Source organism: Leptodactylus fuscus, chromosome 3 (genome assembly GCF_031893055.1).
Source record: "Leptodactylus fuscus isolate aLepFus1 chromosome 3, aLepFus1.hap2, whole genome shotgun sequence".
Taxonomy (NCBI): Eukaryota; Metazoa; Chordata; class Amphibia; order Anura; family Leptodactylidae; genus Leptodactylus; species Leptodactylus fuscus.
The window spans coordinates 2,960,362-2,984,535 of NC_134267.1; the positions used below are offsets into that span (position 1 = coordinate 2,960,362).

The 24,174-nt window shown below is 46.6% G+C and overlaps 1 protein-coding gene across 2 annotated transcripts in view; it reads right to left on the reverse strand.

Annotated features, from left to right (window-relative positions):
* Window positions 1-495: 495 nt before the first annotated feature.
* AFTPH (aftiphilin) overlaps window positions 496-24,174 on the reverse strand; it is a 48,839-nt gene continuing 25,160 nt past the window's right edge. Inside the window, exons 4-10 of one of the 2 annotated variants that reach the window (XM_075266958.1) lie at window positions 22,718-22,853; window positions 18,780-18,836; window positions 17,409-17,531; window positions 15,623-15,683; window positions 12,851-12,934; window positions 5,647-5,770; window positions 496-3,466 (exon numbers count right to left, since the gene is read on the reverse strand). In XM_075266958.1, the coding sequence (XP_075123059.1) occupies window positions 3,322-3,466; window positions 5,647-5,770; window positions 12,851-12,934; window positions 15,623-15,683; window positions 17,409-17,531; window positions 18,780-18,836; window positions 22,718-22,853 (730 nt within the window). In that variant the 3' untranslated portion in view covers window positions 496-3,321. The remainder of the gene's footprint in view (window positions 3,467-5,646; window positions 5,771-12,850; window positions 12,935-15,622; window positions 15,684-17,408; window positions 17,532-18,779; window positions 18,837-22,717; window positions 22,854-24,174) is intronic. The other variant, XM_075266959.1, reaches the window with a different exon arrangement.

The window sequence follows — 24,174 nt, forward strand, 5'->3', positions numbered from 1 at the left end:
TTTAATAAGGCAAAGCTGAAATACTAAGGGAATGTTCACACGGTGGAATTTGCCAGGGATCCCGTCCCTGAATCTGGATCTTAATGTTTTCAATGGGAGGCAGAAAATGCAGCAAAATGCAAAAAATAAAATAAAAAAAATGAATATATATGTACGCATATACTGTATATATATGTCGTATGTATAATATAAGTATATACGCCAGCAGAAAAGGACGAGAAATTCCTCTTTACTTTCCACGGTGTGAACACACCCCAAGCCCCTCCACAGACTGCAGCACTTACACCACTGCCTTGGCCCCGTCATACAGCTGATCAGCAGGGTCGGCCGACGGTCAGACAAGACCAATCCCAACGCCAGGCCATCTATAGGGTCCCAGAATCCCCCATTACATACTGGTATCCTGTCATATACAACCCAGTACATGTTCATGAATTTCACCCACCAAGTAAAGAGACCAGAACTTTTTTTAATTTTTTTTTTTTTATTTCAGTGTAAGCTAAAAGAAAATGTACACGCTTACAGTTCAAAAGAATTTGGGCATGCACTCGGACCTCACCGCTACAGAGCAAATTAGTTTTTTTTCCATAGGAATTTTCCCATAAATTTACATCCCAAAGTCTTCAATGTATGTACAGCCTAAACCATAGCAACCTATGATTATGTCTTTATTTTTACACTGTGCAAATCAGAAGGATAGTGGTACAACAAGACACGAAGAAACTAAGAACAGGAATCGCAAACATTCAGATTATTTGGTCCTTCTTAACCCAAATCACGCCGATTAACCCCCAAAGACCTGCAACCGTATAGAACACATAAACCGAATGGAGCAGGACAGACACACGATGGTCAGATATGGATGCTTTGTAAAAACCCTGTAATAAAACCTGTCCCGGCAGACGACATTTATACCTTACGCCGCTGATGCAATGGCTTCTGGCAGGGAATGGGTTAAGCATCACTGCCAAAAACATCTCCTTGGGGCGATCCCTTCTGTGACATTACCAAAAATCCTGCTTACAGGGATCCAATACTCACTATCCAGTTCTGTGGTTTCCGGGCTCGTTCCAATCCCAGGTCAGGTGATGAGAGTCCGCACCTGGCCGCCGAATCACAGCACCCCCTCCCCCATGATCATGGCTGCTTACCTGTACTATGGGGGGGCTGAGCATATTAGAATAGGAAAGTCAGCCCCATAGCACAGCTAACCCGAACACAGAAGGTGACTCGGGGATCAGATCCTGGTTCTGGTCACCTGACCCAAAGTCACAACCAGCCCGGAAACCTGCAACAGAACCCAAGAGAAGTATCAAACCCTCCCTGGATATAAAGGTTAGTGAATATCGGCATTCTGCATAGTGTTGTTCCTCTTTTATTCCTCCTGAAAAAGTATGACCCATTCCCCTTGCCGATGTGCGGTGCTCCTATAACCAAGTGCATGATTATGCAGGAGTATACAGAAGTGACAGGGGGACGGGAAGTTGTCAATTCATCATTACATTTCCAGGAGGAGAAACTGAGGAACAGCGCAGTGTTCTGAGAAAGGAGGCCGCCATTACAAGGGAATCCTAGACAGACATGTCAGGAGAGACAAGAAATCCTCCTGGACTGATCTCCTATCGGCAAACTGCTGCCAAAATAGGAAAAACTAGTCTGTGACTACTGGGGTTGGGACCTAAGGGAAGAGATCAGCAGGGCTGATCTGCGCGGTTTCCGTATCTCCCATGTGGGTGAATGAGAGTTACAGAAGAGCAGCATTGGCCATTTCTCTAACTATTATCCCAGGGGACACGAGGAGGAGTCTTGTACTCACGTCAGCAGAGATAGAAATGTCCCTTTAAGTTGTGTCCCGGTTATATCTGTGGGTTCGGCCGCTGTACACAGCAGGTATACGGATATGTTACATACATTGTGATATTAAAGCTACACATACACAGACTGATGTCATCTCCACATGTCAATTTCCGGGGAGAAGAGGATCGGGCTGTTGGATTCCATGTTTGGCAGAGCCGGTCTGCACGTCTATGGGGGGGGGCTGGGGGTGATACCTCTCCCATGAGCGAGCAGTCGGCTGACGGGGATCTGATCTGTACGGCCAGACATAGTGATGAGGTCAAACTGGGGCTCCATATCAATGGCCCATGTGCAGACTATGGAAGGAGCAGAGACCTCCCTGGGGTACATTCACATGGAGGGGTTTTTGCAGGCAAAAAAAAATAATTAGCTTCATGAATTTGGAAATTTTTTGATGCACTTTCTAAACTTTTTTTTTTTTTGTATAGACCTGGAAACACTTTAAAAGACCTTTGTGGTTTTTGCAAAAACTGCAGCACATGTTTTCCACCTCCCATTGATTTCAATGGGTTTTTCAAGGTGGAATCTGCGTGAAGATCGGCCAAAATCCTCCTGCAAAAAACTCTGAGTGAACTCACCCCAATCCCTCATGCACGTGACCATCTGCACCATCAGTGTACTAGGCGTGTTTTTCACGGTTAGCACACGGATCCATTCATTTCTATGGCCCCATGCACATGACTGTGTATTATGGGGCGGGTGCAAAACTCAGGACAAATCCTATTCCTGTCCGTTTTGCGGGCGCCTAGAAGCGTGGGCGGCCTAAGGATGACGTCTGCGCTGGTCCATCAGCCCTGGTGACACGGCCATGTGCATGTTGCCTTCGAGAAAAGGGGGAAAACTGCAAATTAGTCTTGTTATGATCGTTCCATAACTAGGGGACTGATACTGGCGGCCATATTGGTTGTCACCCCGCTAACCAAGAACCAACCAGAATTTTTAGTAATGTCGCAGAAGGACAGAAGACCCCATCGCCCCTCAGTCCACGATCAGCTCGGGCTCGGTACAAATAACACAAAATAAACAACACTGAACATTTCGATGTAACAGGACGACAATTCAATACAACCGGGAGCGGGAACACAACCAAAAGAAAAGCAGTCACCACGACAGGCTCACAGGCAGTGAAGGTTTTGCATGTTCACTTTTGTCTGTTTTTGATTTTTTTGTAAGAAAGGATCCACCAGTGTATGTACCAGCACATCAACAAAAGAAGATAAAACCAACCCCCCCCCCTCGCCTTTATATACAAAGTAATTGAAGATTTCTCATATAAATGAAGTATTCAGTGTTGACATATACAGCGAGTGTGTATACACCCCGAGAGCGCCGCTCACCCACAAATCCACCCAAGTGATTTTATGAAAAAGCAGGAACACTTTCATCCTCTTTAAAAAGTTTGGATATAAAACATCCAATGCATTTTGGATTCTTTTATTATTTTCTTAGTTTTTTTTATTGTCATCAGTCATCCTTGTCTTGAGAACTTGATAAAGGTGTTAAGGAGACTGGAAACATCAAGACCTTAGCATGCATGAAGGAGAGGTCGGGGAGGCCGGCGATCACCTTCGCAGCCTCCTCACTAAGGTTCTCGTCCCTTCTAGGTTTCCTGCAAAGAAAGAGATGAGACACAACAGGGGTTAGGCCGAATGTAATGGCAGAATATATTTCTACAGGCGCCGATGCCCCTTCAGGGGGTTACAGAGATGCAACGTGGACATGCGGGGGGTTTTTTTGTTGCAGATTTTGTTGCATTTTTTGGAGCCAAGGCCAAGAATGGCTGCAATAGGAAGAAGAAATATCTGGGAAGTTCTTACACTTCTCCCTTCTGGGCAATCCGCTCCTGGCCTTGGCCTGCAGCAAAATCTGCAACAAAAATCTGTGTTTGTGCAACGTGGGGCCACGGCAGTGTATATATATATGGTGGGGGATTAGACAATGGCTGTCCGGGACAAAGACTCCTGTATTATTATATTCTGTTTTTAGAGAAGAAATATCAGAGGAATTATAGATGAGACCTATTGCAGACTGGAGGAGGCCATGTATACAAGGAGGCCATGTATACCTCGTATGCCCTTGTCTTCTTACTCCTTCCCTGCCTTTGATAACATGTGATCACGTATCTCCCATCTCATCCCCCAGGACTGTCCCGAGCTCCATGTCGAGGCCACAATTAGCATATGTAATATGAATGCGAGCCCTGGTTTACATGAGCCGCCATTGCTCAGGTCACCGGCAGCAGCTCCTTGTCTAGACGCATAGACCGCGCACGCTGTATTCGCGCCGCACAAGTCACTCACCGTCTCCGTTGTCATAGAGACCAGCAACAAGGTTAGATCTGATGCAGATCCACAACGGCAGGACGCGATCTCCGACAGAGGGCTGGCACTGCACTGGTTAATAGCCCAATATCTGCCGCTTCCATCTATAAACTAGATTACACTTATTAGGAAGTCTCGTCTTAAGGTGCAACTCCAACTTTACATGTGATAAAACCAGGAAAACTTAAAGGGGTCCTCCTGTTCTGGACACTTATCCCCGATCCCCAGGGCACAGTATAAGTGTCCGATCACATCCCAGGACCCCAATGATCAGGACAAGGACCTAAAGCCCCCTTGTGAATGTAGAGCCAGAGCTGCCCCATAGCGGTGAACAAAGCAGCAAATACAGGACGCCCCATTCACAAGCAGCTTTAAGGACTTCAGGTCTCCTCTCCTATTAATAAATGGGGGACCCGGTAATCGGACATTCACCCCCTGGTCATGTGGATAGAGAGTAAGGGCTCATAATGGCACAACCCATTTAAAGGGCAATTCTGGATTATGATTTGATTGCTGCGGCCTATTCACTACTGACCAAGCACAGCGCCACACATTGTATAGTGGCTGTACATGGTATTGCAGCAAGCATGGTGACAGGACCAATACACATGATGTCAGTGCCTGAGGGGTGGATGGGGAAGTCCATATTGTAGCCCTGGGTCACCCCTTTAAGAGGTTACAGCAAGCAGATTTATGTGGGAGCTTTATTATAGGGGATTTCCATCTCAAACAGGGGACCCCCATTCTCCAGATAGGAGTCGGCCCCAGAGCTGGGCTGCGGTAACATGTGATTTTATATTTTAAAGGGACTGGGCAGGAATATTTTTTTACGTCCGTGTCCCCACATAAATCAGCGATATGGAGCGGCTCCCGACACACCCGTACCACACACAACATGGAGCTGGGAACAATTGGCCCTGTACAGTGGCCGGGCGACATCCCGCAGCTCAGCTCTCATTGGCTTCAAGGGAAGCGGAGCAGCAGTATATACTGTGCTGTGTATAGTATGGGTGTTGGAGGCGACCCCGTACAGTCAGATTCGTGCTGGGCCATTGTTCTGATCCTCACCAACCAGATACAAATGACCTATAGTAAGGGATAGTCCATCAAATAATACCCGGCCAACCCCCATAACTTCTTGGCTCCAACACTTGCCCAAAAAACCCAAAAGATAGAAATAGTGATCTAAAAATAAAATGTGGCCACTCGTCCCACAAATACCACGTGCCATTGCAACAAGATAAGGAATACGTGTCTTATTGATGGAGGACCCTCAGAGATCATGAGAACGGGCTCAAGTGTCCCTCTAATGGAGCGTGCCTGTGCGAAGGCCAGATAGCGCCTGCACGATCCCCACAGCTACATTTAGATGGAGGACATGGATTTGGTTCCAGTGGTAGAACCGCCAGTGATCAGATACCCATTATCCCCCATTGGTTTATGGGACAAATCCTTTATAGGCTTATACCTTGCCGATGTGCTTGTGGTTTCTGCGGTGGACATCAGTCTTGCGAATGCATCGGTCACCTTGCTGCTGGCATTGGTGCACTCCACCTTGGCCGTCGTCAGTGCGTAGAGCTCCGGGTCCACACCTTTCAGTATAAAATAATAATCAGTGACGGAAGACGTCAGCAGAGGCGGAGATCAGTCACCGCACCCATCACAAAAACACCACAATCCTCGCACCCCTCTAAGTATCTGAGCGCATCAGGGATTCAATGGGATCTACTGGGTCACATCACACAGATAGGCCGGATTCTAGGTCATGACCCTGTAATAATGGAAACATCTTCTCCCCACCACCATATATGTATCCCCAATGTATAATGCAAATAGGCACGGCATAAGATAAGCAGCGCCACACGAGAGCACCGCAAATAAAACCTAGCTGAGGACCGCCATCTAGATCTGCTGACATGGGCCTATAAATAAGCAATGAACACACTCAGATACTTACAGAAGTCTGCAGAAGACACGCACTAAACCACTCGACTATAAATCTACCACTGGCCACTACGCAAGCTTGCTGAAGCATTAGGGACACCAACAAATCAACAGAGACAGGTCATAATGTTTCTGAGATCGGCTCCTCCAGAAGATGGAAGACGGGAGGAACGGAGAGGAAACGGTTAATAATAGACAACTCCATCCAGGGCGCTCTGATGGAAGGGGAATGCTCATTGGAAAGGGCCGTAGGACAGAGGCGGAAAAAAGGACAAAAACTGACGTCCTAAATCCAGCGCCGCTGCTTGTTTACTAGCAATGACGAGCCGAAACTCATCACTGGCAACCTGCAAAGACTGGCGGAGGACCACCGCACGGCACCGGACAGGGATGGACTGTGTTTGTTTTTTTGTAATTTTGTTGCTCCTCAACCTCTTACTAAACAAGGCGTTATGAAGACATGTGACAGGTAATGTGATGTCGCATCTGCTGTGAATGAGATCACACTGCAACCCCCGACATTGTCTCGTCACAAACTGCACCGTCATAAAAAATCAAAGACTGTTGAGATTTTAGGTGGCAGGTTGCAAACTTGTGGAAGCTCTGGGGAAAAATGTGGCCAACCTTACATTATATTACTTCATTGTTGTACATTAACACAAAGCACATGGAGTGGCCCGCGGCTGTGGCTAACAGTAGGGAGTATAATGAGTCCGTACCGGTGACCCGACAGGGCCAAAGAGTGGACATGTCCAGTGACTGAAGAGACTGGGACCAGTGCCTGAACTGGTGGTGGGATCAGGTGGACATGTTTACAGTCACGGTGCTCTATCCTCTAGTGGACATGTTTACAGTCATGGTGGTCTATCCTCCAGTAGACATGTTTACAGTCATGGTGGTCTATCCTCTAGTGGACATGTTTACAGTCATGGTGGTCTATCCTCTAGTGGAAATGTTTACAGTCATGGTGGTCTATCCTCTAGTGGACATGTTTACAGTCATGGTGGTCTATCCTCCAGTAGACATGTTTACAGTCATGGTGGTCTATCCTCTAGTGGACATGTTTACAGTCATGGTGGTCTATCCTCTAGTGGACATGTTTACAGTCATGGTGGTCTATCCTCCAGTAGACATGTTTACAGTCATGGTGGTCTATCCTCTAGTGGACATGTTTACAGTCATGGTGGTCTATCCTCCAGTAGACATGTTTACAGTCATGGTGGTCTATCCTCTAGTGGACATGTTTACAGTCATGGTGGTCTATCCTCTAGTAGACATGTTTACAGTCACGGTGGTCTATCCTCTAGTGGACATGTTTACAGTCATGGTGGTCTATCCTCTAGTGGACATGTTTACAGTCATGGTGGTCTATCCTCTAGTGGTCATGTTTACAGCCATGGTGGTCTATCCTCTAGTGGACATGTTTACAGTCATGGTGGTCTATCGTCCAGTAGACATGTTTACAGTCATGGTGGTCTATCCTCTAGTGGACATGTTTAAAGTCATGGTGGTCTATCCTCTAGTGGACATGTTTACAGTCATGGTGGTCTATCCTCCAGTAGACATGTTTACAGTCATGGTGGTCTATCCTCTAGTGGACATGTTTACAGTCATGGTGGTCTATCCTCTAGTGGTCATGTTTACAGCCATGGTGGTCTATCCTCTAGTGGACATGTTTACAGTCATGGTGGTCTATCGTCCAGTAGACATGTTTACAGTCATGGTGGTCTATCCTCCAGTAGACATGTTTACAGTCATGGTGGTCTATCCTCTAGTGGACATGTTTACAGTCATGGTGGTCTATCCTCTAGTGGACATGTTTACAGTCATGGTGGTCTATCCTCTAGTGGACATGTTTACAGTCATGGTGGTCTATCCTCCAGTAGACATGTTTACAGTCATGGTGGTCTATCCTCCAGTAGACATGTTTACAGTCATGGTGGTCTATCCTCTAGTGGACATGTTTACAGTCATGGTGGTCTATCCTCTAGTGGACATGTTTACAGTCACGGTGCTCTATCCTCTAGTAGACATGTTTACAGTCATGGTGGTCTATCCTCCAGTAGACATGTTTACAGTCATGGTGGTCTATCCTCTAGTGGACATGTTTACAGTCATGGTGGTCTATCCTCTAGTGGACATGTTTACAGTCATGGTGGTCTATCCTCCAGTAGACATGTTTACAGTCATGGTGGTCTATCCTCCAGTAGACATGTTTACAGTCATGGTGGTCTATCCTCCAGTAGACATGTTTACAGTCATGGTGGTCTATCCTTTTGTGGACATGTTTACAGTCATGGTGGTCTATCCTCTAGTGGACATGTTTACAGTCATGGTGGTCTATCCTCTAGTGGACAAGTTTACGGTCAGGGTGGTCTATCCTCTAGTGTCATTTCTTTAATCTCTCCATTCTTCTTGTTCCTAGAGGAGCACGTTGAGATGCAGAATAAGCAATTAAACACCGTTCACCTGCAAAGCCACCAAATCCCAACTAAAGACAGACAGAAACCATGTTACATGATGCGACTACATTGGACAGCCACCACTCCACCACCAACTACTATGACATGCCTGGGAACTTCTAGAACAAGCTGACCATAACTATTATACTCATGTCACAAGTGAATGTTCTTGTTATATCTCAAAAACCAATATGGAAGGGATAACCATGTCGGCAATGTGTTAGGCTTAATACGTGTAAGCTTGGTGAACTATCGGCCAAGTGACTAGCTTGGCACAATCTTACTGCTAGGTCAACCTGCGAGTTCCGAGGCATGGGCGCTACACAGAAAGGGCAAAACCACTCCCAAATGTTCAGCAAGCTCTAACAGATGACTTTCCCAGAAACAAGTAAAACAGTTTGTGTGTTAAGTGTTAGAAACCAATGAAAGAATCCAAGACAAGATCTCAGCTTTCATTGGCGAGGTTTCCGAAAAAACTGCCAAGAGTGAAGATTATTTTTTGGGGAGATATCTCAAAGGGACCAGCAGTTCCTAAAGAGTTAAAAGGTGTAGAATTAGTAAACACGTTAGTAATGTGAGATGGCGAATAAGGCGAGACCAGAAGAAGCCAAATATTAGCAAATGAGAACTGAAGACCGGAGGTGAAACATTTCAGAGAATCTTATGTGATATATTGCTCGGGGGCCGGGAGTTGTGGGCCTTGTTCTAGGGGTTGAATAAACATGGCTGCTCCTTGCACCTACTCTAGCTACCTACAGCCGGTGTCGGATATTCCAGCTCTGCCCTGTACAGTATTATTCACTGTCTTCATGTAATAGAATGGAGCCGATATATCGATACTGAAGAATATTCCAGTTATATGTAGAATACATACATACAGATCTAGAAATGACAAAATGTGGGAGGTGTCATGTCCCCTTGTCCATGGGTAAGAGACCAACTACTAGACAATGGAGAACCTAATTAGCATATCAGGCACCAAAACTAACAGCACTGTCAGTCTCTACCTCCTGATCCCTCTCGATACACAGGAAATTCTCAACCAACAACTGCCCCCAATGGTGACCCCCTCAGCCAGGGATTGGATGAATAGCAGTTCGTGTGTCTCAAGAGGAACCAGAAGGAATAGACCTGTGGAGGACCCAGGGAGCATTGGAAGGGGAGCGGTGGAGGACCCAGGAAGCATTGCAAGGGGAGCAGCGGAGGACCCAGGAAGCATTGGAAGGGGAGCAGTGGAGGACCCAGGAAGCATTGGAAGGGGAGCGGCAGAGGAGAACCCAGGAAGCATTGGAAGGGGAGCAGCGGAGGACCCAGGAAGCATCAGGATGGGAGTGGCGGGGGACCCAGGAAGCATTGGAAGGGGAGCAGTGGAGGACCCAGGAAGCATTGGAAGGGGAGCAGCGGAGGACCCAGGAAGCATCAGGATGGGAGTGGCGGGGGACCCAGGAAGCATTGGAAGGGGAGCAGTGGAGGACCCAGGAAGCATTGGAAGGGGAGCAGCGGAGGACCCAGGAAGCATTGGAAGGGGAGCAGTGGAGGACCCAGGAAGCATTGGAAGGGGAGCGGCAGAGGAGAACCCAGGAAGCATTGGAAGGGGAGCAGTGGAGGACCCAGGAAGCATTGGAAGGGGAGCGGCAGAGGAGAACCCAGGAAGCATTGGAAGGGGAGCAGCGGAGGACCCAGGAAGCATTGGAAGGGGAGCAGCGGAGGACCCAGGAAGCATTGGAATAGAAGTGCAACCCAGGAAGCAGCAAGAGGCACTGGAATGGGAGCAGTGGGGGACCCAGGAACCATCAAAAGGGGAGCAACGGGGACCTAGTAAACTTTGGAATGGGAGCGTCAGGGGTTCCAGTAAGTGTGATGAGTATTATTTCCCTATTTTTTTTATCCATTCAGTCTCTAGTGTGATAATTCCTGTAATCTCTTCACGATAACACAGATCTTCTGCCGTTTTACCTTTCACATCAAGTAATAAGAGTGTGAGAGGGAAGCCTGCTATTATAGGCACGATAAGATACAAGATGCGGAAAGGCTAAGCAATGCTAATTATATACATCTATACTCCGAGGAGCCGGGCGCTGAGATGATGGAGTACTCGCACCGTCCTGAAGGAGATCTGTTCTGGGTAGATAAGAGCAGGGGGTCATTACCAGGGACTATGGGTAATCCCTACTTGGGTTAAACATGATCCTGCCTATCTTATAACAATGGTGCCGGGATGTGGATGCTAAAATGTCATGTATCCTATAATGTGACTGATATAAAGACATTCCACCGGGCACGACACATAAATCAGTGACAATTGTGGATAAAACGTACAGACGCCCCTTTAACCGGATACAAACCAAACCCTAAGACTGACCAGTCACTAAATCCACTTTCTTAAAGGGGAAGACCAGACTTCAAAAATTCCGGTTGTTGGTTCTATGAATGTCTAAATTTCCCCCCTGCTTTTGGTTATTCAATAAGCGGTGCCGCTGGGCATCATTTTAAGCAGACAGGGCTTCCGTTTTTTGAGTCCCCAAGCGGAACTGAAGAACAGAAACCTGAATACCAGGGCTCCAAATTCCAGGCTGGGGGCAATGATGGATGTTGAAAAAAATAAACAACCTGCTTGACCTCCGACCCTATCCTGCTTATAGGTGATAACTCGGCTAAGGCCCCACATAGCGAGCCGCAGCCCAAAAACGCTGGGGAAAAGACTGCGGCAGAAATGCATTGTGTGTTTTTTCTGCAGAGTTCTCCGCTTTCTGTCTCTATTATACCCACACGGAAACGCAATGGTTTCTGCAGATATTTTTCTGTAATGTGTGAATGGGATTAGCCAGGTCATGTAATAGATGGCGGGGCCTCGGCCTAAAGGGGTTTCTGGGGTTAAATACTTATAGCCTACACTTAGGACAGGCCATCAATGTGTGATTGGTGAGAGATCAGACACAAGGGACCGCTGCTGATCAGCATCTTAAGACTGCAAGTTCTGCCGCCTCTTCCCCGTGCCAGTGACATCATGTTCATTAGTCACATGGTGCAGCAGCATCTCAGTCCCATTCACATAAATGGGGCTGAGTTGCAATACCAAATACAGCCACTGTGCAAGAAGAGGTCACAGTGCTCACCCGAATGCTGCAGCCCCTACAACAAGCTGATTGGTGTCGGACCCCACCAATCACATACTGATGACCTATCCTAAGGACAGGAACCCAGGAAAACCCCTTTAGGCTAAGGTACCACGTAACGGATTGCAGCAAAAAAGCGCTGTGGAAAGAACTGTGGTGGCGATGCATTGCGGCTTTTCCTGCAGCGCTTTGCACAGAAAGTCCTCGGAGGTTTCCCGTCTGCTTCCATTATACCTATAGTGGAGTTTCCGCAGGAATAATTGACATGCTGTGATATCCAAAACCACAACGGTTTTGGAAATCGCAGCACTTCCCTTGCACGTATCTTTGTGCAAAGTATAGATGGGATTTGCTACAGGACTATCCTGTTTGCAGAGACAGTAAAACGCTGCAGCAAAACCGCGGCATTTACGCCACTTGAAGCCCCGGCCTTGGACTGTTCGTCCAGAATTAGACTCGCAACGGCTTTCTTCATCTTAGGAAGTGACATCAAGTCTGTAAGTCAGAGAGCAATGACCAACAAAGGTGATGGGACTCCCTGAAATGAAGAAAGCCGCCATGTTTTCTAATCCTGAATAACCCCTTTAAGGCTCTAGTCACATCACAAACTGGTCCGTTTGGGTTTTTCACATTGATGTACATTAAACAGATGTAAATAATGATGTGATGTGAAGAGAGCTGAATACAGGCGGCTCCCTGCTATCTCCGGGACTCTATCACAACACCATACAGATTAGAAGAATTCAGAAGAGGGGATTAAAAAATTGCAAGACAAAAAAAAAATGTCATGAAGATGCAAAACCATAGTCACTGTCTGATAGTGAAAAAACCACAAGAATACACCAAGTGGGATATAGTGTGCCTATGGATAGACGTATTACTCGGACCGGTGCATTGTATATACTCAGTGTAACTCCTTCCAAATCTCTCTCTTACTTGCATTCATAAGAGGATTCCTTGGTTTACAACGTCCCCCCCAGGTCTCCCACCCCGGGAGCAGGGCCAGGGCTCTGCAAGGTTTTGGTGCTTTGTAAGATCCATTGATGAGAATTACACACGAGACAGAACCGAGAGCGGGTTTCTTGTTTGTAGGAAAGCCACAGTGCAGTGCTCATGCTTTGTAAGGCGACCATCGTGACACTCAGCTGACCTGGGATAGTGGTGGTGCCGCTAAAGCCACTGTCATCCACCGGTCCAAAGAAATCAAGATTCAGAAGAGTAGACCCTCCACTAGCTTGAAAGTCAGTGAGCGTGTTGGGTATTCAGCCATAAAGAAGGTATTGTTGGGATTGTGTGTAAAGAGGGGGTAAGACACACACACTTAAACATGCATAGTATTATCACTAGGATATAATCCACAGAGAAAACAGCGACATCTTACATGGTGACTGGCACTGACGGGAGTGCACACAGTATAGCGCCACGGCACAGATCTCCGGCAGGTAATAAAGACTTTACATTTACTTGGCTGGTTAAACATATTAAAGGAAGAAACACAAATCCTACGACTTAAAGGGAAACAGCCCAGAGTATCTGCACAACCCCCCGCGGGTAGTCACCCGGAATATAATGCAAGATTCACTACAATGATCCAATTACCCTGGCGAGCGGACCGGGATATAACAATGCAGCCTGTCACATTACACAAAGCGAGTGACATCACCAAGTCAGGATGTGATGATGTCACCATGTAGAAAGCAGGAGCAGAGAGCCCTTACTGAGGCCAATGACATCACAACCATTGTCTATGGCTAGGCTACAGCGCAAGTCCATACTAATAAATGGGGCTAAGCTGCAATACCAAGCACAGCCACTACACAATGGGGGCGCTGCTCTGGATATAAAGTAAAGACAGAGCAGAAATCAATATCATAATCCTGGGCAATCCCTTCAAAATATTTTCCATAGCAGAAAGGTAATAAAATGCCAATTTGGTGGTGGCCCAGGTCCGAACATCTCATAGTATGACCATAGAGAAAACCGGCCGGATACTTAGGATTCCTGGTAAGAAGTAAATGATGGACGGCAATAAGGAATTGTGGAAGTAACCTGAAATGTTTCCCTTTAATTCACTAAAAGCAGAAGAAAAGACCAGCACACAAAGGGTAAATAAAGAATGGAAGCGGACAGAGAAGGGAAGTGGACAGCCGGGCATTCAGGCTTTCCTTCATGATACGGACACAGGATCCTATAGGCTGCGGACGTGACGCGCAGGGCTCCAATCACATCATCTGCTTAATAGATGCAAACGGATGGGCAGAGGTCTACATAGAGATCACAGTAAAGAGGACCTTTCACCACCTCCACCAATTCCCAGTTCTAGTTCTTACCATCTGCTTCACTGATTCCAGCACAGTTGGTATTTTCTCTCTAGCCCCCACCATTCCTGAGCAATAAGTGCAGTTAGTTTTGGTGCCTGGTGTGCCTATGTAACCCTGTAATGTCAAGTGGGCAGTGTCAGGCAGGGGGCGTGGTGATTCAGAGCTCCAATCAGAGGCAGCCAGTGTCAGAGCTCAGAATCCCACCCCCTGCCTGACCCCGCCCTCCTGACATCAGGCACCAAAACTTGCAGCAATGATTGCTCAGGAGCGGTGAGGGCTAGAGAGAGGACACCAGCGGTGCCAGAATCAGTGGAGAAGCAGCTAGGACATGATGTGGTGAAAGGTCTTCTTTATACATTGATAACCATTTAAACAGATGACATCTGCCTGCATACATTTTTTTCCATCCATTAAACACATGATCTGAATGGAGCCCCACCGGCACTGAGCACTGAAGGTTCTTACCTCAAAGATTAATAGCCTAATATTTTTTTATACATTTTTTTTTTTTTTTTTTTTTTTTTTTTAGTTAATTCTCACTTTCTGATGAAAAAAAAAAACTGGAAACCTTCAGCAAGTAGGGCGTCTGGTTTTTAGATTTATTACTTTTATGGAGATAACTCAGTATAACTCAGTGAAGGCGTGAACATACAATATAAAAAATATGAATAAAATCCAGCACAAATATAATTTCTAGAACCTCAGTGGTCTGAATTCTATGGATATTCACAAGTAAGGACGGCACCTTAGACAGCTATGTCTCCTGACCCTCGGCCATACACGGCTGCAATCCCAATGAGGAACGAGGAGTAAACGGCTGAGACCCTTCTGGTGGTGACTTACTGCACATGAGGACAGGGATCGGGCATACTGAAAATAAAACATGCCCGATCCTTCTTTCTGACATCACCTACTGTCATGGCGAATTGGACACCCCCATACAGATAAGATGGTTGCCCAATCCTGCCAGTGTCAGTAGGTTCATCCCTGTAATACAGTATATATATATATATATATATATATATATATATATATATATATATATGGGCATCTTTAGGTAAAGACGTCTACACAACCTTATAAAGCAGCAGTTACATCCTTACTATAAGGGTAATAGTCTGAAGGAGATAGAAGATACCAAACAGCCATTTTACCTTCATCCATCCCTCGGCCGTCACTTGTGCAAGTAACTGCCAACAATAAGGATCACAAAGGTAAAACATTGGTAAGACGCAGACTAGTAAAGAGACTTTAGACTAAGAATCTAGGAAGAAATGAGATCACGTAAAAGAAGCAAACGGAACGTACCTGGTACCGCAACTGTCAATGGGTTAATAAACAGGTAAAAGTCAATAAGGGACCATGGAAAGTGGATGCGAGTACATAAGATTACACATTACAAGATGGCCGCCTGGGCGCTGGTCTGCGTGACCGTCCCATTCTATAACACATTCATCTATCGCTTCATGCGGAGCAGAGAAGGAAGAAAGAAAGCCTGAATTTCCCAAGAAGACACTAACAAGACACAAGGAAGGTCGGCAGAGGAGACGCGATGGACTCTGAAGCTTTCCTATGTCTAGAGGAGCTATGGAGAGACGTACCGTCTAAGGGGTTGGTAAGGCCACTGCTACTCCAGTCAAACTGGACAGGTGGGAGGGATTCCTGCGGAAGAAAGAACATGGATTAATGGCGGCCATACAGGAGACGTCCGGAGATATCGGGTATACAGATCACTTAATACAAGTGAGAAGAAGCCGCCGGGACCTGGTGCAAGAAAACACTCCATTAGGTTACGGCTGCAGTGACCAGGATCCAAGATCGTCAGGGCAAGCTGCACCTTGTTCACACTTGTAATGTATACAGAGGGTGTTCACAAAAGACAGGGCGCTGCGGGATTATTTGGCAACTGGATGTTGCGATTGTAGCGCTCTCTGGGACACAAAGCGATCCGTCAAAGGGATTCTACCATTAAAACCTTTTTTTTTTTTTTTTTTTGTGGATAAGACGTCGAAAGTCTATTCGTCTCTTACCTTTAGACGTGGTCTCTGCTGCGCCGTTCCTTAGAAATACTGGGTTTTACCAGTATGCAAATGAGTTCTGTTGCACCGATGGGGGCGGGCCCCAGTGCTCAAACAGCGATGAGGGCGACAATTATCTGGCAGTGGTGGGGACGTCCTCATCGCTGTTTGAGAACTCATTTGCACACCGGTAAAAAACGGTATTTCTAAGGAATGGCGCAGCAGAGACCACGTCTAAAGGTAAGAGACAAATAACCTTTCTAACGGCTATCCCAACGTCTTATCCACAAAAAAAAGGTAACGGTAGAATCCCTTTAAGGTTTGGTTTCTACCTGCGCCACAGTCTCTGCTGGAGACCCAGTCACAACATCCATATGAAATCGGGAGAGGAAAAGCCTCTTGCATGGAGGACATTTTCCTCCGCCGGTTTCAGTTTTAAAACATCGCTTGTCAAACAGCCCCCAATATAGTCCGTCGGACGCTGTGGGTAGCCACTATTCTAGCAGTGCGCCCCTCCAATGTTCTGGTGTGTGCAGGTGAGATCTCCTCCAGGAAGAAAGTCGTTTCTGTTACTTCCAATAGATGGCGCTACCCTATAAGTCACAGCCCGACCCCTCCTGGAGGAGGAGAGCTAATCTGCATGCCCAGGGCGCAATGCCTGATCTATAAAGTCTGGTGGTCTCTACAACCCCCAAAACTACAAAGGCCTCTCGCCTCGCCCACCAGAATCCTGTTCTGTACTGATAAGGGAGAGGACTTTCCCAAAACACCTGCGGAAGCTGAGGCCACACTCACACCTCCAATGTCATCTCTGTCGCAGGACAAAACAGCAGCCTGTCTAAAGATGGAGCAAAGCTTGAGAAACACAAGGAGAGCAGAGGGGACCCAGATAGTCAGGACTGGACAGCCAGGGGGCTCGGGTACAGCAGCCAGGGGGCTCGGGTACAGCAGCCAGGGGGCTCGGGTACAGCAGCCAGGGGGCTCGGGTACAGCAGCCAGGGGGCTCGGGTACAGCAGCCAGGGGGCTCGGGTACAGCAGCCAGGGGGCTCGGGTACAGCAGCCAGGGGGCTCGGGTACAGCAGCCAGGGGGCTCGGGTACAGCAGCCAGGGGGCTCGGGTACAGCAGCCAGGGGGCTCAGGTACACACAGGGGCTCGGGTACAGCCAGGGACCGTATTTCTTTTTATATTAGGACCCATGTTTCGCTCTTTCCGTCTCTTCGTCATTGCCGAGGTCTTTCCGCACTTTGAAATGCTTTTAGTAAGTTTGTCTGTGCACCGGTGGTTTTTGGTTAATGAAGGTGCGGCCTTGTGTGCAAAATTTCTCAACTTTATTGGAGTAGACAACACAGAGGAGGGCAGGATTGTACCTGTAACTGGTCAGAAGAACAAACACTGTCATCTGGAGGGAGCGGGGACGATTGCCCTATTGACGCTATTTTTTCTGCAGCAGATAAAGGCTTGAGAGGTTCCTTGGTCGGCTCCAGCATCCCCTACAGGTGAGAGAAAGGCATTACAAGGAGCTGGTAATGTAACATAAACCGCCATGGCTGTTATACAAGGTAACGGGCGCCTTCTAGTGGCCACACACAGGTACAGCAACATTAGCTCAGGTCACAATTGCTATAACACAGACCGATGAGGTCACAAGAAACCTAATTATTCACTACCTGGAAGGGAGGGGGGGTTCAAAATAATAATCCTAATATTAAAACATAAATCTCAAGGTGAATGACAATCCCCAGACAACTCACTTATTGGGTCAGTGCAGCCTTGTTCTGGTCTTAAAGGGTTTGTACAACAAATGGAACATTAGGAGAAATAGCTGATCGGTGTGGAACGGACCGCCCAAACCCATTCCCCAATACCGATAGCGTTGGGTGAATTCAGCCATGTGAAATGCAGACGTCCTTGTGCTGGACGCGATGCACCCCTGCTCCATTCATTGCATTGGGACAGCTGAAGTCCAGCGCTCCGCTACCTCCAGAGCCCCCCCTAAAGTGGACGGATAAATATATGTGGCATAACCCCAATAATCTTACTTGTACAATGACTGCGGTTGAGGGGGGGGAGGGGAGGGTAAAAGCTCTTTGGAAATATTGCCTAAGAATATGCTCGGGCCACTATAAGCCGCTGCAGCCAAGAATTTGGGTGATGTTTCTTGTGACTCAAATAGAGATCTCTGCAAGTGACCCCGGCCTCGTACAGAGCTCCTCAGGACCACTGCAGTGATTTTACCAATGTGGATTCTATTTACATAGGCAGGACCTCAATATTACTGCCAGGGGTCGGCTGGGCGAATGCCGGGGGCCATACTGGTATTCTAGCTATTATGCACCTGGCCGAGGGTCATAGATAATACTAGACAAGGGCATATATAATATATAATACATTATATCTAGCAGTATTTGTGTCCCTAATACATGTTATAATATACTTTATACACTGATTTTGTCTCCTCTGCATTTGTTCAGTCTTTCCCTTGTTTCTGTACTGAGAGCTGAACGTGACGGCGTTCCAGATTGAGGAGGCAAAAGCAGCTCAATACAGATACAAGGGAAAGAGTGAAGCAATGCAGGATTTCACATAAAGGAGAAAAAACGTGTAATAAAAGTATATTATGAAAATCTATTAATGACACAAATACTGACAAAAAAAATCCAAAGTCTGCAAATGTCCCGGAGTTAGACTTTTAGTACAAAACAGCAGTAACGTGTGTGTGAATATGAGGTGTCACTTACCAGGCCGGCTGCATACATGGGAACTATAACAGGCTGCTTCTTATTGCCTGTGAAGAGCTGCAAACAAAGGAACAATTACTAGAAGAAAGACTTGTACACAGCACAGAGAAAGCCTGCACAGGATAGAGGGCATTGCTGAGTATTCATCTGCTAGTCCTAGGATAGCTGATCCGATATCGGAGGGCGGTGGTCGGACACCTGGGATCCACACGATCAATTACATGAATGACTGCAGTGATCAGATGAGTGCCGCGGCCACCATAGCACAGGTGTGGGCCTTTACATCACAGCTCAGCCCCATTCACTTTGATGGGACTGAGCTGCCACAAGAGGCCATGTGACTGATGAACGCGACGTCATTGGCCTGTGATGCAGCGATCACCTGAGTTGTTCAAGCAGCTGATCTGTGCGGTCATCCATATACAACTCCTGGAAAATCCCGCTAACATTTTCCAATGGGCTTCTCATAACCAGAGGACCTCTCACCTCGTCTGACATGTCTGTTATAGTAAGTTGCTTGGGTTCCCCTTTATATTTTCTGCAGCATCATTATTACATTAGGTTCACACTATCGTTTGGATTTCCATCCTTCAGGTCTGCACGGGGACCCAAAAGATGGAAATCCTGTCCACTTACAAAAACCTGCAGACCCCATAGACAATAAGGGAGGTCGCTGGGATTCTGATGATTTTACACTGAAATTTGCAGAGACAAAAGGCCCCCCCCCCCTCCTTGCAGGACTTTTCTCTCCGCTGATTTTATGCAGATATTACGGCGTAGTCTCCTATAGAGAATCCAACAAAGGTGTGAAGCCAACCTTAGGACTCGGCATTGTGCTGTTCCTCATTTATTCCTCAGTATGTCTGACAACTGTGCGTTCCCATCCCCCATATCTAGTGGGTGCAGCCCTACACAATAGGACACAGTCAGTACCAAGGCCCCATGCACAAGACTGTAGTCCTTTTCTGTATATTGTCCACCATTGCAGGTAGTATACGTATGCAGTCATTTGTATGGCCATGTACATATGTGCGTAGCTCTTACTAGACAGTGCCCGGGCCATAGACACTTATTATGGAGCAGCTCCTATTTTTTGTCCATATTTGCAGTACAGACTTGCAGGCACCATGTACATGGCCGTATGCGTGTCACCAAGGATGACATCTGTCATCCATTCATTGAGGTCAGTGGGTATAGGCTGGAACATAGTCATATGGAAGGGGCCACAGAAATGAATGTGTCCGTGTGCTAGCCATGAGACACAGCTCAGGTCATGTCAGGGGTCCTAAGCATAAGGGATCAGACAAGTCTTCTTGTGACTGATGGAGAATGACATACTGATGCAATGTAGACATGTTTTCTGTGTATTGTTACTTGCAGACAGTAACAGTCCGGCCGTGTACAAGGGGCCTGATCTGACACTACTGGAGGGTGCAGGGACAGACCCAACTGCTGAGACCTAGTTGTGAATTTCTTCCCACATTTGTAGGAGGAATAACAGAAGAACAGCACAACGCAGAGGAGGAAAGAAACAAAACAAGCCCACTGCTTCGTCACAATGTATCAGATCGAAATCTTTAACCCCCTCCGGATGGGGTCTATATTGATCCTAGTCATGCAGGAGCTGTTGTTTTTGGCAGTCATGTTCTGGCAGTCATGGCATTTTTAGTTTTCCAATGGATTGCAGTGGAAAGGGTTAAGATCTCTGCTCGCCGTCATTCAATACAAAAGGATAAAAAGCCTGCCCTGGTCATGTGATGGACATACGTGTACGGCCGATCTCCTGCGTGTCCATCACGTGACCAGGACAGGCTTATATCCACTAGAGCGGCCATCGCTAACCTTCGTCATCCAGCGGCAGGCGCACTACAACTCCCAGCAGGCTCCAGTCGCTTCTATGGGCAGCTCCGAGAAGGGCAGAGCAGGTAGGCATGCTGGGACTTGTAGTGTGTATATATATATATATATATATATATATATATATATATATATATATATATACAGTCCTATGAAAAAGTTTGGGCACCCCTATTAATCTTAATCATTTTTAGTTCTAAATATTTTGGTGTTTGCAGCAGCCATTTCAGTTTGATATATCTAATAACTGATGGACACAGTAATATTTCAGGATTGAAATGAGGTTTATTGTACTAACAGAAAATGCGCAATATGCATTAAACCAACATTTGACCGGTGCAAAAGTCTGGGCACCTCAACAGAAAAGTGACATTAATATTTAGTAGATCCTCCTTTTGCAAAGATAACAGCCTCTAGTCGCTTCCTGTAGCTTTTAATCAGTTCCTGGATCCTGGATAAAGGTATTTTGGACAAACAATTCAAGTTCAGTTAAGTTAGATGGTGGCCGAGCATGGACAGCCCGCTTCCAATCATCCCACAGATGTCCAATGATATTCAGGTCTGGGGACTGGGATGGCCATTCCAGAACATTGTAATTGTTCCTCTGCATGAATGCCTGAGGATTTGGAGCGGTGTTTTGGATCATTGTGTTGCTTAAATATCCATCCCCGGCGTAACTTCAACTTCGTCACTGATTCTAGAACATTATTCTCAAGAATCTGCTGATACTGAGTGGAATCCATGCGACTCTCAACTTTAACAAGATTCCCGATGCCGGCATTGGCCACACAGCCCCAAAGCATGATGGAACCTCCACCAAATTTTACAGTGGGTAGCATGTGTTTTTCTTGGAATGCTGTTTCTTTTTGGACGCCATGCATAACGCCTTTTTTTATAACCAAACAACTCAATTTTTGTTTCCAAAATGAAGCTGCCTTGTCCAAATGTGCTTTTGCATACCTCAGGCAACTCTATTTGTGGCATACGTGCAGAAACGGCTTCTTTCTCATCACTCTCCCATACAGCTTCTCCTTGTGCAAAGTGCGCTGTATAGTTGACCGATGCACAGTGACACTATCTGCAGCAAGATGATGCTGCAGCTCTTTGGAGGTGGTCTGTGGATTGTCCTTGACTGTTCTCACCATTCTTCTTCTCTGCCTTTCTGATATTTTTCTTGGCCTGCCACTTCTGGGCTTAACAAGAACTGTCCCTGTGCTCTTCCATTTCCTTACTATGTTCCTCACAGTGGAAACTGACAGGTTAAATCTCTGAGACAACGTTTTGTATCCTTCCCCTGAACAACTATGTTGAACAATCTTTGTTTTCAGATCATTTGAGAGCGGGCTGTCCATGTTCGGCGACCATCAAACTTAACTGAACTTGAATTGTTTTGTAGAAAGAAATGGTCCAAAATACCTTCATCCAGGATCCAGGAACTGATTAAAAGCTACAGGAAGCGACTAGAGGCTGTTATCTTTGCAAAAGGAGGATGTACTAAATATTAATGTCACTTTTCTGTTGAGGTGCCCATATTTTTGCACCGGTCAAATTTTGGTTTAATGCATATTGCGCATTTTCTGTTAGTACAATAAACCTCATTTCAATCCTGAAATATTACTGTGTCCATCAGTTATTAGATATATCAAACTGAAATGGCTGCTGCAAACACCAAAATATTTAGAACTAAAAATGATTAAGATTAATAGGGGTGCCCAAACTTTTTCATAGGACTGTATATATATACACATATGCACACCTGTTACTCCCGCACTAGTAAATAGCATAAGGGCCTGTTCACATGGTTTGGTTTACAGGAGCCATATCTGTTTCTGAGTCATTTATGACATATCAAAATTTGTAGAGAATATAAATGGTGAAGCCCCGATGGGTACTTCATAGCCCCACAGAGCACTGGCAGAGCACGCAGGCCGCTGGACGCTCCATGATGGGGTTAAGGATTACTGACCCACAACGTTGCGTCCAGATGTCTGCCAGGGATCTGCTCGTTCGCCGCCTCGCTCCTTCCCTACGGAGCCTTTATGTAGCAGCAGACAATAGCACAGACAGAACAACCAACGTACTATGTTCCTGGTGTCGATTCCCAGGGAGCGCAGGAGCTTTTTGTTGCTATGAGAACCTCCCCACTGGTGCTTCAGTCCGTAGGCATCGTGGATATCCTGCAGCTCCGTCCATATGTCCAGCACTTCTGTGCGTAAGCTGCGGAAAATCAACACGTTAGAGAAATCCCGCTGCTTGGCCGGCGCCGCTGTGTACAAGAGGATCGCACATCTGCTGCACCGGCCGCTAATAACTGCGACACGAAGAGCAATCTAATAGCAGCAGTGTGCAAAATACCAGAGAAATGCAGGAAAATATTATATAGAAACAATACAAGTTTATGGGATCATACAAAGCTTTGTGCAGATCCGCGAGTATGTGGGGGCAATGCTAATAGGATTTTGTGGAATAAGGATCAGTGTATATGGACAGTAACACCCACACTGGTCATGTAAGATGGACGCCACAGGCCGAGGACAAACATTGGCTCAGTATACACAGTGAGTGGAGGGAAGATATTGGGGTGCAGATCTGAGTGAGGCCTCGTCTGGTGGTAAACATGAGCCTCGAGCAACGATCCACACCAGGCTGACAAATATGTGACTGGGGGTGGAGTGGGGCGAGGAGGCCACGGCCTGGCAGATTAGTAGTCATTTATTATTAGTACACCGGGCGCTTTATTAAAGGCTGCGGCACCCTACACCATACTAATATACCGTATATGCAGTGAAACTCTCTGATAGCGGTATGAATATCACTTACTATATAATTCTCCACACTGCCGCTGTTAATGTCCGTTGCTGTCTTCCGTCATAGGATGACAAGTGACATTGTTGCAGAGAACAGTCGCAGACCGATTCTGTATCCGTTCTTATTGATGGTCGCTGACTCTGTGTCCATTCTCTGCAACAGTTCATGTCCGTTGTTGTCACACTATGATGGAAGACAGCAACGGACATGAACAGCGGTATTGTGAACACTCAGCCCCAACGGACTGAACTTCCCTCCATATGCCTTGTATTAAGATAAACTTTATTCGCCATCTGCGCAATGTTTCAGCCTTTTCCAAGCCACTGTTGAATACCTGAACCAGTGCACAGGAGGGAGAGTGAGGTCCATTTCCCTTTATTTTTCCAATCTTGGAGTGCTACCATTTTTGGGGATTTTACTATGAATAGGTCCTTGGCTTCTCAGACACGCACCCTTTCCTATGTGATAGTGCGACTAGTTTTCTTATTCATGTTTGGACATCAATATAGAGTTGGGCTTTGTATGGCGGCACTCATGTGGATGGGTGCAGTGACCACAGTATGGCGGCACTCATGTGGATGGGTGTAGTGACCACAGTATGGCGGCACTCATGTGGGTGGGTGTAGTGACCACAGTATGGCGGCACTCATGTGGGTGGGTGTAGTGACCACAGTATGGCGGCACTCATGTGGATGGGTGTAGTGACCCCAGTATGGCGGCACTCATGTGG